The sequence below is a fragment of the Sturnus vulgaris genome, chromosome 1, assembly GCF_052056855.1.
Source record: "Sturnus vulgaris isolate bStuVul1 chromosome 1, bStuVul1.hap1, whole genome shotgun sequence".
In the NCBI taxonomy this organism is placed as follows: Eukaryota; Metazoa; Chordata; class Aves; order Passeriformes; family Sturnidae; genus Sturnus; species Sturnus vulgaris.
The window spans coordinates 24,703,664-24,719,588 of NC_142243.1; the positions used below are offsets into that span (position 1 = coordinate 24,703,664).

Genomic DNA, 15,925 nt, shown 5'->3' on the forward strand with positions numbered 1-15,925 from the left:
GTTTGGTCCAAAAGTAAGGCAATGAATGAATTTGCTTCAGAGCACGCTTTCTGTCAAAAGGCCAAGTTGACTTGGGGAAGAGGGTGGAGTTGCCTGTTCAGACAGGATTTTTTTAGGTTTTGCCCTTTACCTCTGGAGCCAGAGGTCTGGCTCTCATCCAGCTGTATTAAAAAAAAAAAAAAATTCTAGGTAATTTTAAAGAGCAAAACCAAAGTGAAGTCAGGTGGCTCGAAATCAGTCCCAAGTTGTTCTTCACTTGAAATACTTCTCTTGATTTAGGTTTTCTGTGTAGTCATATTTGATAAGTGTTAGGAAAATATTCATCAGCTGGCCAAAATATTTAATTTACTCACATGAAACATGGAAGAATGGCACACACACAAATAAAACAGTAATCTAAAATACTGAGTTCTAAAAAACTCAGTGGGCTAAACTGTATTTCAGAAAACCCTAATAGAAATCCAGCTGTAGCAGTGAAAGCTCCGTTTGCACATGGAAAGCAGAATTGGATTTCAGGAGCTTATATAATCTGTGCAAAACAAAGTCATCATTCCTTTTTTCCCTGAAATCAAAATGCAAACCTCCCACTGACAGTTCTGTTGCAGAATTACACTGGAGGATCAAGCTCGCATGGAACAGTGAAGCATTTCAGGACAATTATCAGTATATAAAGCCCAGGACTTCTTCCCTAATGGAAATTTTCTCCCACCTGCTTCAGGCAGCCATCCTTTCTCTACCATGTGATAGACTTTTGTTATCAGTACAAAAAAAGGAACTGTGTTCAAAGTCCTACAAGATGAAGTTGTCTTCAATAATAATTAGCCTCAAAATCATTGCCTGCTGACCCATGAAAGCTCTGCGGGCATCCTAGTGGCAGCAGGTACAAATACTAATCGTGACTGTTTAGCAGGCGGTGCAGTAACATCAGGCTGTGTCAGCCATCCTGCAATGTTCCTCATGCTCCTGCTTCCTGGCAGCTGAACTGCAGCAGCAGGGTCACTCAAAAGCCTGGCAATTCACTGAGCACACACGCAATGCTGGGCCAGGTACCCTGTGATGAAGCAGCATTTTCCATTAAAAAGAAAAATTGAATTTTTAGGGGCCTCATACTGAATGTTCCCGTCAGAATCACAGGGGTGGGAAACAACCAAACCACAGCTGCATTATCCCACTCCTCTCCTCGCCTTGCAATTTGAGCTGAACTACCTCTCTTTAACAACTTGAGGCCCAAGTCAGGGAGACCAGTCCCACTGACCCCAGAAGAGCTACATGCAGCACCCCAGTGCGTGCCACTGCCTCATCTACATGACAGGAAAGCTTCTCCCAAATCATCTCATTCATTCTCCAGCTCTGCTTCTTGTCCCATCTGTGTGGCATATAAACAGGGACTGACAGCTGGAGGTAGGAGACCAAATCTGCCCTTCAGTGTTTCACTCTGTGTTTCCTCTGACCAGGATTTGGTCATTCTTCCATCTACATGCCTGCTTATATTTCTCAGCAAGTCTCTGAAAAATAATCCAGGAATATAGTAATGTAAAGGCAGAAGTATGAACTACAGAAAACTGTGAATCCGTTTGCTAGGCAAGGACAGTAAGACTTTCTATAGTGTTTTGATCTTCTTGAAAGAAATTGAACCATTTTTAGAAATAGGTAGAAATTCCAAAAGAAAACAATAGTATTTTTAAAGAAGTCTCTTGACACAAATGCATAGTTAGTAGTTTAGGAAGAAGTGTTGTCCTGCTTAGAGCATGTTTTAAATAAAAGGTGGAAAACTTGATTACCATTTAGCGATGAAGTCAGCAGTCTGCGGAAATACAGCACAAATGGCAGATACCTGTATAGGCTTTTCCAGTGCTGCTGTCTGCACTTGCCTCCAGCTTGATGTGGGTGAGTGAAACAGAGAATATTAAACCTCACAGAGTGGAAACCCATAGACACAACTATTGTAATTGTGAAGCAAGAGGGGCTCCAGACTAAGAATTAAACTGGATGATCTAAAATGCAGAAACAAGAATACATCAGCCTGGTCAGAAGGAACTAGGGACAAAAGTGAGATGGGCAACACTGTAAACCAGTCTGCCTTCCATACAGTCTGATGTTTTCAAAGTTCATCCATTGCAGGCAAATCTTTCAAATAATTTAAATTTACAGTAGGCATCAAGTAATGCACATTTACATCAGACTCACTGAAAATAGTTCCTCAGCTAATATGCAGTGGTGAAGAGGAATGCCATGCTTTCTGCTTTCTTTCTTTCTTTAGAAAATTAAAATGTCTTTTTCCATTGGATAAGTGGAAAGGCATGGTAGAAGAGAACTTTTGAAGTAGAGCAGCACAGCCAGAATGTGTTACACCTCTGCTGAGTACTTAAAGAGTTAAAAAGGATTAACCACATGAGGAGTTTACCTGTCAGTAAAACTAGCTTCCAGGCTATCTCCACAGATTTCAAAAGCTCTGCTGTTTGAATTTCTGATGCTCTTAAAAGACAAGTGCTGTCTGACTTTCCAAGTTCTTTTTTTTTTCTTCATACCATAGTATTAGACATTAAGATCAGTTCTCATTAAAACCGCCTGTGCCAATCATCAAACCTTTTTTCCTTTGCTTCCTTCTTTTATACTCACTTGTGGCGCTTTGACTTCGAAGGAAACCACAAAAATGTAATCATCAGGTTATCTCCAGACTTGGTCTGCTCTCACAGCCCCTTTCCTTTCAGCCTTACCCTTGTCCCCTCCTCCATCCATAATAATTCCCACATGTTTATGCAAAAATATTGGACTTTCTTTTATTATTGACAATTAAGAAAGGCAACAGTTTCAGCATCTCTGCAAGAACAATAATTTCTAAAAGTGAACTGTTTTCTGCCGTGTCTGTCTGCAACTTTTAGAATGCCAAAGCCCGATCAGTGTGACGACACTACAGCACTTAAACAAAAGGGTTGTGGAGAGTGTAGGGATCATTTCCATGCACATATCTTTTCTCCTGTTGCTACTGAGTCTAAAACTTAAGGCTGTTATCTTGCCAATCAAGTCGGTTTAGACTTGATTCAGTGGCCTGGTAGTTATCCAACAGTGAGTTGACACAACATACAGATAGGTCATAGCCCAGTGAAATGTTGAGTCCCAGAGGCTCATCTGCAATCCAGCATTGAAACTGACTGCCAGAAGGAATTTTAAGGCAGGTAAAGGAGTTTTTACTCATGTTACTCAGTTCAGGGTACCTCAGTTAGCCAGTGACATTGGGTGGCTAAAGCTGAACATCCCCCTTTTGCTTTCCCATTGCCATCCTTTGAAGGTCTGGCTAGTCCTGGAAAAGGTGGAGCAGGTTACAGATTGTGAGTTGTATAGTACTGGGGTCTGTAGGATAATGATACCCTTTGTGGAGAATGCATACAGGCTTTGCTGAGCCATCAGGAATGTACCTGCAACTACTGCCTCTCATTTATGACATCTAGTAATAGTTCCTGGGAATGTAACTTTTAAAAACGAGCATAAACTGAACTAAGTCAAGTCCCACAACTATAGTATCCAAGTAGGAGCTATTGGATAATCCTAGATCACTGTAACTATTAGAAAAGAGATTTGGGAGAAACATGGTAGTCCAGAACTGGCAAAATTCTTGTGAAGATCGGTCAGTTGGAATGAAAACCAGGGCTTCTTTGACTCCATACAAATAGAGAGAGAACATGAAGGCTTGCAAGAGCAAGTAGAGCCTTATACAGAGCAAGGAGTTAACTCCTCACCACAAGAGGAATGGACAAGTAACCCTAAACAGCTAATAGCTGATGTCCCAAGAAGGACACCATTGAAGAGGGAAAGATCAAGACCAGAGTAAAGCTGATTTGATGACTATTTGCCTCAATATTCCCAGCAGCTTTTAGTTTCTGCTATACTATCTGCATGTTTTGAGTTTGCCTGGCTAAGTGACACTGTCAGAAGGGAAACAATGACCCTGGATTCAGCAAAATATTGAGGTCTCTTTCAAGATGGAGAAGACTGGGCCTGTAAAACACTGAACAAGCTCAGATCCTATCCTGAGCAGAAGTTTCACAAGCTGTGCCTTGTCCCAGTTTCTTTCACATCATCTAGTCAGTGCGACACTGCAGCACTCACTTTAAAGAAAGACAGAAGATTGTAACTTCCCAGTGTGTTACCTCTGCTGAAAGAGTTGTCTTTCTTTGACACCACTTTGCAGGTTGTGGTTTGGGGTGTTTTTTTTTTTAATCAATAAAGACTGTTTATAGAATACTTGGTCTCACAGGGACCAAGCTCATAGAATCACAGAATGATTTGGGTTGAAGGGTCTGTAAAGATCATCTCATTCCCAGCTCTTACGCCCTGGTTTGTTAAAGGGCCAGACAGAGGAACAAACATTCTGCTCAGGACCACTCTGGCTCTGATCTTTCCAAGTGCCTGAAAGCCTGAGCTTGAGCCTAAACAAATAACATTAGCTTGTTCAGAAAGTTTCTATGCCAAGGACTAGTGAATCTGTCATATTTGCTGCACACCTAGAAAAACCAAATCAGCTTGCATCAACTTGCAATACTGCACAACACTGATGGCTGTTGCTAATATGGTGAGAGACAGAAGTATGGTGTTTGGCTTATCATCTTTAGAATAGAAGACAACTGAGTAGAAGGAAAGAAGTGGAGACAGCAGAGTGTGTGGTGTCACCACACACCTGTACTGCTGAAGCTACGGTCTAGGAAAGTACCTTTAAGCAGAGCTGACACCCACAGAAATTGTGGCAACGTGTAGAAAGAAATGCTCATTTCATGAAATGGGCAAAGCCAATAGTTTTTTCCATGGCTTTTCAGAAGTCAGATGCTAGTTAAAACCTGTGGATATGTATACATTCCTTTATATGGATAATTAGCTACTTTATGTGTGGCACCTCCTGGATTAAAGAAAATTCTTCTATGCAAATAAGTGGGATAGACTGGTCAAATTTATATGTGTAAAAAAACCCCTCTTTTATATAAATGTGTAGAATTTATCTAGGTGAGCTTCTTGTTTCATAGACAAGCCTTACGTCCTAGATAGCCAAAGGGTACTCAAAATGTTTACTCTTGATTGGCCTCTTAAACAACACCTCTATACAAACTCTGAGGAGAAATGATTGATAACATGTTTAAATAAATAAGAAAAAAATCACATCTTGGAATTGGCTTTTTGCTTTTTCCACTAAATTCTCAAATCATGGCCTTTTGGAATCAATGGCAAAACTCCATTGATTCTTTGGAGCTGTGTTTTCAGCCTACACTCTTCTTTTTCAGTAATAAGTAGATTTGGCCCAAGTTTTTCTGCAGATACTGCTTTAAACTATTTCTTCTGTTCTACTGAATAACAGAGTGGGTTGATATTTAAGAATGAAAGCTCATCAAGTTTGAATTTCAGTTGTTTTATAATAATAGCCATATGTTAGTTATGGATTGTGTAGGTCTGAAGTTTTGGTAATTTAAAACTGCTTTAAAGTGACCTATACATGGTTCCACATTTCAACATTTTCTAAAAACAGTTGGTATCCTTACTCATAAATTGTTGCAGTACAAGATCTGCAGGCCTGGGCCAGTAGTAAGGAAGCAGGCTCGCAGTAAAGAAATCCTGTGAGAATTTATACATGCACTTAAACTCAGAAATGGAGCCTTCACAATGAAATCAGCATAACTGCATCTAGACCAGGATGAAATGTCAACTTTTAAGAAAGGCTGGTAGCTGTCAGTATTGAAGACAGGACATGAAGCAAGATGGACCTTGTCCATTGTTTTGTTATTCTCTGCTTAAACAGTGCAAGAAGACAAGACAGTAAGGGAAATACTTTCCCTTTTTTCACTGGCAGCTAGTCAAGCTGGGAGGACAGTGATACTGGGGGCAGTATGAAGGTGTACCTCAGCTCCACCAGCACTGCCTGAATTCTACCATATTATTTCTCCCTGATTTCCCAACCACACTGCAGCTCGTCTTGCCTTTTGGTTGGGCTGCTCACTATCCTTAAATTTCTTATTTCTTTGCAGTGCTCCACGGCCTATTCTTCTCCATTAATTTGTATGTCATTCCTTGCATGTCTGAGATCTTTCTCAAAAGCCGTATTATTCCTGTTGTCCACACTTTCCCTCTGACTTTCAATCTTTATATCTGAATATTTCCACTGTTATGGTAAAGACATTTCATTTCTGGTATTTGAGGCTTTTCACCTCAAATCCCAGCACCTTAAAAGTGTTTTAATTTTGATAACAGGGATACAGAGGCACATCAGCTAAAGTTGTTTGCCAGAGACTACACAACATGTGTACAGCAAGATATAGGCTAGCATCAAATCTTCTGACCCTTCCTTCTAATGCCTTGGTCTTTAGGCATGAAGTGTAAAATAAAGTAACAGAAATTAAAAAGTGCTCCACTCAAGATCAAAACAAGTTTTGATATGCTGACAAAAAGGAAATGCTGATTGAAATCTGCCCTGGATTGATTGATATCTTAATAGGCCTTTAACTTCTGTGGAATTTTGTTACTTCTCCCATGACATTACATGTTAAAGTGCTGTATGTGCAGCACTTTCCCATGAATAAGAAAAATACCATCCATCTTGCAGTTTACCAGATTTCTTTTTCTTTTGGTATACTACTATCTTCAATGCCCACCAGGATTTAGACACTTGATATATTAAAACCTAAATTAGGTGTTTTCAGTAAAAATCCACAGTGCAGCATTGGGAATCCATGTAACCCTCTCTAAATAATATTTTCTAGCTCATAGTTGCAAAGATTCATTTTGAAATTTCCAATGAAATACCTCTGCCTCTTCAAAAGTTTGGTGTTCATTTGGCCCTAAACCCCGGAAAAGCTTTAGCACAGGCATGTAAGTAATTCATTAACACATGTAAGTAACTCCACTGATAATACAGTAAACAGACACATATGCATTTGGATAAAAAGACCTTCTTCATCAGCGAAAATATTTTTGCATTTTTTCTTTTGCAAAACTCCAGCCTGGGAAAATAAATTAAAATGCTGTATAAATTCGAGGTAATAAGGTCAAGCTCTAATTTCATGTCATTGTTACACAAAATGTTTGCTAGGCTTAAGAAATGGACAAAAACCATTAGGCCGGTTACGACAATTTGAGACTCGATCCTGTAATCAAAACATCTTTCATTAATTCAAGCAGAGGAAAACCCAGCCTTTGGAATAAATCCCTATTGTATTTTCAGTTTATGTTTTCAAATGATGAAGTCATGTAATTAAATCTCTGAGTACTTCCAGTAATTTTTTGTGATACTCGTGATGGCCAGAAGTATCATAGAATTGTTTACAATGCAGTGCTGCAACAGCAATACACCTCATCAATACTCAGAGGCATGGCAACATAGAAATGGACACACACCTGTCCCCTGTGCTGACCCTGCAGTGCTTCCAGCCCCAACATCCATCCAAGCACCATGGGGTGCAAGAGGACCAAAACTAGCAAGGACCCATCTGTAAATAGATGTCAAGGCGACTGCATTATCGCTTTGAATTGATAATATACGAGAGGAAAGCTATACAATAATTGCAATTAATCATTCCACTTTTCAGAAAAAATAATGCATGGCTATGCATTGAGACACTCCGGACAATGTTTTCTTCGTAAAATGTACGAGGGTGCATTCCAGAGGGACCTGAGCGAGATGTTCTACGGGTGCCACCTGGACACTGCAGGATGCAGTGATGCTGCGTGTCCCGGGGCCGGGGGACCGCGGGCGCCCGTCCCGCCGGGCCGCGCTCGCCGGGGAGGCGGCAGGGAACGGCGGGAGGAGGGAGGCACGGAGGGAGACCCTCGGAGAAGTCCCATTGTTTAGATTTCTGTCACAAGCCATGAGAATACTTAATTTCTTTCATCTCTGGAGTTTTCATTATCATTCAAATTTCATTTTCCATTAATTGATCGGGGATTAGCGAAGCCATTATGCAAAAATTAAAGGCAAGCCAGATGCGATGAATAATTCATGAGGGACAATTACACTTTATTCCTGGTGTACTTCCTAACTTCCCTCCGACTCCCCGCCTGCTGCAGATGACAGCCTTCCTTCCCTCCCTCCCTCCCTCCGGAGCTGCCTCCCTCTCCCTCTCTCCCTCCCTCCGTCCCTCCGGAGCGCGCCGGGCGCGGGGAGCGCGGGGCCGCTGCAGTGCCGCCGCCCGCCGCTAGGTGTCAGGCGCCGCCCGCGGTGCGCGGGGGCTCCGGGGGCGCCGCTCCCGCCGCTCCCACGATCCTTATCGGAGCCTCCGCCAGCGCGCCCGGCTCGGGCGGGAGCGGTGGTCCCGGTCCGAGCCCGTGCCCGCTGCCTTGCCTCCCGCACCGCCCCCCGCACCCCCTCCCGCAGCCGGGGTGCCGGCCGGGAGCGGGGGTGACCGCGGGCGCTCCCCCCGCCCCATCATCCGCGCGTCCCACACCCCTCGCACCGGGCATCTCATTTATCCCACCGGACAGTTGTTGCCCCATTAAAGCGCAGTCCCGCCCTTCTCGGAGGACCTTTCATCTGGGGAAGTTTTATGACACTTTGTAAATGTGCAAAGTTTTTAATTAGACTCGCCAGACAGCCCCAGGCAGCACTAGCGCCACGAAGTCTTCATGCCGCTCTCTGCTTTACAGCACAACAAGCCGCTCTACTCCTTTGAAGACAATGCCGACTATGTCTACGATGTCATGTGGTCGCCAGTGCATCCCGCGCTCTTCGCCTGCGTGGACGGGATGGGGCGCCTGGATCTGTGGAACCTGAATAACGACACCGAGGTGAGGCGGCTCGGCGGCGGTGGGAAGGCGCGGGCGGGCGGGCAGCGGGGCGCCGGGCAAGACCTTAACCCTGTGAGGGCCGGCACTGCCGGGCACACTCGCCGTCCTCCCCGCCGGGGCTCCGAGGGGCGCCGCGCTCCCTCGGGGCGGGGGCAAGCCGGCGTCGGCCGCCGCCCGCGCCCGGGGCGCGGCGGGGAGGGGAGGGCGAGGGAGGGCAGGTCCCGCTGCCGGGGGCGCCCGCCCGTCCCCCTCTCTCCCCCGCCTGCCGTCCCTCCTTCCCTCCCTCCCGCCTCCCTCGCTCCCTCCCCTGCGGCGGGGCTGCTGCGCTCGGTACCTGTCAGGGGCGGGAGGGCCGGCTCCGGCACCCCCGGCAGAAAGCCAACGCAATTAAATGCCGCGGTGCCGGCTCGGGGAGGAGGCTCCTTCCCCCTCTGTTATTTTAAGGTGCACTTTTAAACCGCGCCCGTTCTGCAGGTTTTTGTTATCCCCGCACCCCGTTTCTGGCGCACGGCGCTCCGAGCGCCAGGTTTGCGATTCCTGCCCTCTCCCGGGGGTCACACCTCGGCAGCCCCGCCACGCCGCCACCGACCGGCACCGGGCTCGCGTGGGACTGCGAGGCTTCCTCTCCCTCTGAATTTATTGTCCTCTGCCCCAAATTCTCTGGGGATTGTAGCTTGGAGGCCCCGTGCCAGTGCCTCCAGCCCGTCAGAAACCGAGCGTGTGCCCCTGCATCTCCCCTCACGTCCTGCCTCCGGTACCCTGCTACAGTCTCTTAAAGCACAGGGCATCTCTCTCACCTGTTAGTTAGGGTTTTACACCCTCACCCTTTTTTTGTCTTGAAACTTTGCTTGAAACTTAGAGATACAAATGCAAATAACAACTAAGTTTTCTTTTCGCCGCTGTTAGCTAAATAGTGGGGTCCATTGGAAAGGAAGGATTCGCCTTTGAATTTCAGTGGTGAGAAATATTGTTCAGATCACTTTTAGCGAAGGCTGAGATTGATAAACACTGTTTTTTAAAAAGTACCTTTCTAAATGTGCCAAATCCCATGGGTTTTTTTCTCTTATTATTCCCAATTTTTAAAAACACCAGAGACTTAAATTGATACTGTTCTTCTGAATTTGAGTTTCACCCAAAAATGATTTTCAGAGAACCTGCCATCACCTGAGGTCAATCTTAGATGGCCAGTAATAAGTTTTCAGCACAAAAATTGAATTATTTTTCAACACACGAAGTCTTCCATGTTTTTAATTAATGCAAATTAAAATTAAGGGCAAACAGACCGTAAGAAAATAAAAGGTCACATATTAGCCGGTGAGTTTCTTTTTATGTCCCAAAACGACAAGACGGAAGAGCAAGCGGCAGTATTTTCCTCAATACACCCTATTTAAAATTTTATTTTTTTTTAAGATTGGCTGGATCATTAATATACCTTTCATGTAAACCTGCTATGCGTTTCAGTCAGAGTAAAATACGGGTGCAGTTTATGGCTTCCAGTGAGTGGTGCTTGCCATAAATAAGCATGGACAGGTAAGAGGAACCAGCACCGGGCACTGCACTGTCAAGGGGAGCAGTGAGGCCTTTTGAAGTGCTCTGAGCAGGAAGCAGTGCAGCCTTTTTAATTAGAGCACATACAGCTGGAGGATATACAGGAGGAGTCTCCTAAGAATTTATTTTGGGAAGGGAGGGACATATCCTTCAGGTGTTCTCATTAATGCAGGCTTAAACACAGAGCATAAAACCCAGCATTTTGAGAAGAAAAAAAAAAATCCTTTCCCCCAAGTACCAGGGCTGAAATTGAAATCAACTGATGTTTTGCCATTTTACTCAAGGAGACCATAATTTCTTTCCAAAAAATTAGTCTGGACTGCTTGATCCCATTCCCATCAATAATAATGCTGTATGTAGCAAACCGCCACGTGTTTTTCAGTGTGTTTACATATAAATATATAGAAACATCAAAAAAAAAAAAGAATTAACTTCAAGCTTCATCCTGCTTTTATTCTGCATGCAAGGCCACCCCCTGATTTCACAAATTATTTCCGTTCTGAGAGGTCAAAATCAGCTCTCATGTAAGGATCAGATTGGAATTATTTCCACGGTATCTGAGCTTTGTGTTTTTATGAGAATAAAATTTGCGTCTCAGGACAGAAATATAATTTGATTTCCTTACTGAGCAGTGATGAAACAAATAAAAAAATCCGTATAAATGATAAACTGGCAGATTCTGAATAGATGTGAAGTTTTGTTATGCAGGAGAAGCAACAAAAGTGTCTCTGAAAGAGGGAACTGCAAACAATTCTTCTAAGCATCGTAACTGAAAGGGATGGTTGTTTGCTTTTACCCTCTATCTGGTAGGTCGTAATTAGCTAATAATTTTCCAGATTTCTGTAATTGATTATGCCGTTTAAGTCTGCTCAGCTCTTTGCTAAAAAACCCTCCTTGTCAGCACTTCTGCCTTTGTAATAAGAGATCTCGAAACACCTATTTTTTAGATGGTTATTACTTTTAGATGTCAGATATGTGATGTCAAAGTATTTGTGAAGACAGTGGAAAATGACAGGTCTATTACTGTGTTTAACTGCTAACTATTGATAAAAGTCTCTGTGTAAGAACTAGATGTGATTGTTATTAATGAGTCCCGGCTTTGTTTAATTTGGGGAATAAGCCACATTAATATTTAGGTATTATTTTGAAAATAAATTAAGAAAACACCTGGGTTTAGTTACAATATGCTACTTTCAAATTTTTGAGTCACAACAGAGTTTCCACTGGTGTTGCTCTCGGTATTTATTGAAAACATTTTTCCTGAGAGCTAGATGTTTTCTGATGAAATAACTTAGATCACTGGACTGTACCAAGGATTTAACCTGTGTAATAATTATTTTCAAAGTCTCATTGCAAAGTTGCAAGGCTATTGGTGTACTTCATATTTATTTCTGCATATCAGAAATTATTTTTGTAATAGCAAGGAAAATCATCACATTTTATTTTATATCTGATAAATGCATTTAAAAGAAGTTAAAAAGAATAAAGTCCTTACTCACTCCATCATTCTTTTGAAAACTGAATATTATTTTTATGGATCAGTGTAGTGAGGTTTGCAAAAGCTTAAGGATAGCAAATGCTGATTTCTTACCGATGTATCTGTGACATTCATTTTTGATCAAGATTGGAGAAGATCTCTTGGTGCTTGATGAGTCTTATTTATGTATGAACTAATACGAAACTGACTTACAAAGTCGTTTATTTCTTCTGTGTTATATCCTGTTCAGATGTTTCTTGGGTTTTTTGCATGCTGTACCTTAGCTTGTAAAGTGTGACGATGGCGTCTATATCTACAAAGAGGTAACAGATGTATTTGCAAGTAGGTTTTGACACTACATAGGCAATAAAAATAATAAAAAGCTATATTCTTATCAGGCAGGTTTTTCTGACTGCATCTTTCTTAATATGTTATCTGTTAAAATTTCATTTCAAAATTGTTTAAAATCTGACAAACACCAACTTCAGAGAATTTATAAAGTATTTCAAATGTGATTTTAAAAACATAATGCTACCATTATAAATAAACTCTTACCTTGAAATCTGAAATAGGCACGTGTAATTTAAACTATCACTACTGAGAGCAGACAAATCTATTTTAAGATAGTCTGGTTTGACTTTATTTCTCTCCATATCATGGGAAAAAAAGGTTTTTTCTTTGGATTTTTGAAGACTGCTTCAGTATTGCTTTTTATTTTGTTATACAGCTTTGTGGATTAGTAACAGGAATTTTCAAAACCATTGGGTTTTGAAAAAAGCATGGGTAGTGTCTTGTGTCTGCGGCATTCGTGCTGCTTATTTTTATGTGGAACACTGAAAGAATGCTGTATTAACAACAAAAAAAAGTAAACCCCCAAAAACAAAAACCTAAACCTAACTCCAGCTCTAGAGTTATATATTACAGCCTCCTGAAAGATTTTGTGAAAATTCAATGCCTTAAATATACACTGTATATTTGTACATGAAACACATATCTGTGATCTGCAGTTTTCTAAGGAACATAGCTGGTTAGTGGCTTAGTCCTCTAAAATGTGGCATTTAGCTGTTTGAAAAAACCCATTCCCAAATGTTATGAAATTGATTTTGGCTGGATTTTTTTTTTCTTTTCTTTTCTTTTTTTTTTTTTTTTTTTTTTTCTTTACAGAAATCCATGATCACAGCAGTAAAACTTGCTTGTTTTCTACTGTGATTTTTATCATGCATCAATGACTCCATGTCAGCTTAAGGCCATTGACTCTTCTTAGGTAACAGACTTGGGACAAGGAGTTAGTGCATGCCAGCTTTTTTGGGAAATACTGCCTTGGACAGGACCTAGGCCTTGCACAATGGGGAGATGAGTCCAGTAGTTATTTGCATTTGAATGACTTCCTAAAGCGGGGGGAGGATGGTATCTGCTTTCTGACTGGTATCCAGCTTTATTTCTACATCATTCAACATTCTGCAAACAAAATCCTGCTGTATTTCTCATGCGGGGCTCAGGACACTTCTGTGAAGCCCTTTGCCGAGGTGATGCTGTGGCAGAATCCTTGTGCTGGAGGTGCCAGTTGGTTTGGCAGCCTGGTGCCACGGTTGGTGAGGGCAAGCAGGGAGTCTCCAGGGGGACAGTCAAGGGAAGCAGCCCTGCTTCCCAGTCCTTGTCCAGCTGCTGGTGTGGCAGTGCATGGCTGTGGCAGAAACGAGAGTCTCAGCAAGTCTGCAGAGGTTTGGCTTCCTGCTGTCACTCATCTGGTGTGGCACAATGCAGGCATTAGGGCTGAGGAGGAGACTGGCATAGGAGCTATACAATGTTCATTTTGAAATTATTTTTCTCCAGGATCTTTAAACCTGTCTCACAACAAAAATGTAAAGCTACAGTCAGAGAAGCGAGATGAAGTCAGCAAAATACTGGTTTTGTTAATCTTGCCAGTTTGTCAGTGTTCAGATCAGGCTTTATTATGACCTTCAAGCTTCTTTCTTCTTTCTTCTGCTGCGTGTGCTGCCAGTGAGAACAGAAGGAGTACCTCCCAGAGTCACTCCTCCCAGAGTAGCCTGGACTCCGGTTCTTGTCCTGCTACCTCTTTTTACCTGGACTATTCTCCGTTCTATGCCAATTTATAGATCCTGGAACACTCCCTTGTCATCTCACAATGTGACCAAAACCTTTTTCCACCAGTGGATCTGGTGGAGGAGTTGTTTTTGCAGCTGTCCTATCCCATTTGCATTGACCTAAAAGGCACTGAAACTAAAAAGCCTTTTTTGGAAGACTGTTAAGCCAAGCTACAGGCTCCTTGCTCAGGCAGGTTCTCTCTCCTATTAAAGGCAGCTGGGTGGAGCATTAAGTAGGCTTGCAGGTTACTGTCATTTGTCATATGAGGTGACCTAAATCAACTGAGTGATCCACCTATCTGGGACAAACACCCACACAGTTCCTTCCTCCTGCAGCATCTTTTGATGCCCTCATTCCAGCGTAAATGACAAATACTTCTCCTAAGATCGTATTCATTGCTTTATTCGTCCCACGCATTAACCAGAATCTTTATGTATTCTTGTGGGTCACCTGTTGGTTGACTTGGGGCAGGGAGGGGATTTAGGAATTAGACAGCATCCAGGTGTATTTAAAGCAGAAGTACTATCCTGGGGATGTAAAAGAGAATTGTGGACTATATTGTAGGAATTCCAAAATGTCGGCTCAGCTGTTCTCACTTCTGCCATGTCCTCACTCTAAAGTGATTAGCTCAGGACTTTTTTGATAGAATACCTAAGTTTCAACCTCTGCATCTAGCCACAGAGGTGAGTATGGATTCAAAGGATGTGTTAGCAGGAATACAGAGATGTGTCTCTGACTGTCAGGTTATCTGGGCCTGAGTCAGAAGCCAGGGCAGGACTGAAGCCAAATCCTGCTCTCAGGTGGTTCTTGGTCATGTTAGTGACTTTTGAGAAAAAAGATTTGGTTTTTCATGTTTCCAGGGCTAAAGGGGAAAAATGGTTTCACTTACTGCCCTTTACTGTTCATTCCAAGCAATCTCTTACTCTTCTCTCTTTTTAGCACACATGATCAAAGAAACAATGAACCCTTCTGCTTTTTTTTCTCACCCTCACAACTCAATGAGAGTTGTTTGCTTCTTCCAGCAATGCAAGGGACTTTGACTCGTCTGGGACATTCAAAACTGACCCTTGGGTTTGTAGGCAGTGTGATTTTATTGTCCTCCCTGTTGCTGTTGTTTCTACAGGTTCCCACAGCCAGTGTCACCATAGAAGGAGCGTCTGCCCTGAACCGTGTCCGCTGGGCCCAGGCTGGGAAGGAGGTAGCAGTCGGTGATTCAGAAGGCCGCATATGGGTCTATGATGTTGGAGAGGTATCTTCTTTTGGGATTCTTTTGTGGTTTGTTTGTTTCGTTGGGGTTTTGTGTTTTGTTTTTAAGCTCAACTCCTGGAGACTGCCACATCCAAGTTTAAGAAAGAAATCTGTCTTATTCTTTCAGCGGAGTTGAATTTGGGTTGCCAGCAGTCGTAAAGCTACCTCGAAAAAGAGTTAACTTGTTAAAGTCTCATGAGAGAAATCTCTTTTGAAAGCTTCCAGTGTTTTTCAAGCTGTTTTTTCATAATGGTCCTGTGGGTACAGTTGGAAAAAGTTAAAAGAACATAAAGAAAAAACTGAGGTGCAGAAAGAGGCAGTACTGTTCTAAACTTGATCCTAAATGGTTCACCTTTTATACTCCAGTATCTCTTCTTTTATGACTGGCTTATTGCTATAAGTTTTTGTCAGCATGATATGCACAGAATGCATCTGTTCTTTTGATACTGCTACATATGTCTGAATGTGTGCAAAAGTACTAACAGGAGGAAATGAGAGGTGCCATTTTGAAGGATGGTAGGTGCATGCGTGAGAGACTATAGGAGGATGCATATTCTGTGTCTAGGGCTGCTCTCAATTCACCCTGCTACATCTTATAACAAGCATCTAAACTGCAGTGTATTTGGCAGTGATGAATCTAACTCTTTGTTGATGAATGCAGTATAAAGTGTTCCATCGGCATTACAATCCCTTGGAACAGTTAAGGGTGAATCTCTGAGCAATCAGCTTTTATGTAGAGAATTTGTTTTCTATCATTATCTGTGATAGGATACTGAGATACCCATC

The 15,925-nt window shown here is 42.5% G+C and overlaps 1 protein-coding gene across 7 annotated transcripts in view; it reads left to right on the forward strand.

Annotated features, from left to right (window-relative positions):
* Positions 1 to 15,925, forward strand: part of DYNC1I1 (dynein cytoplasmic 1 intermediate chain 1) — a 183,459-nt gene that overhangs the window by 150,399 nt on the left and 17,135 nt on the right. For all 7 annotated transcript variants that reach the window (XM_088161933.1, XM_088161939.1, XM_014878487.2 and 4 more), the window contains exons 15-16: positions 8,620 to 8,760; positions 15,015 to 15,140. In XM_088161933.1, coding sequence (XP_088018059.1) covers positions 8,620 to 8,760; positions 15,015 to 15,140 — 267 coding nt within the window. The remainder of the gene's footprint in view (positions 1 to 8,619; positions 8,761 to 15,014; positions 15,141 to 15,925) is intronic.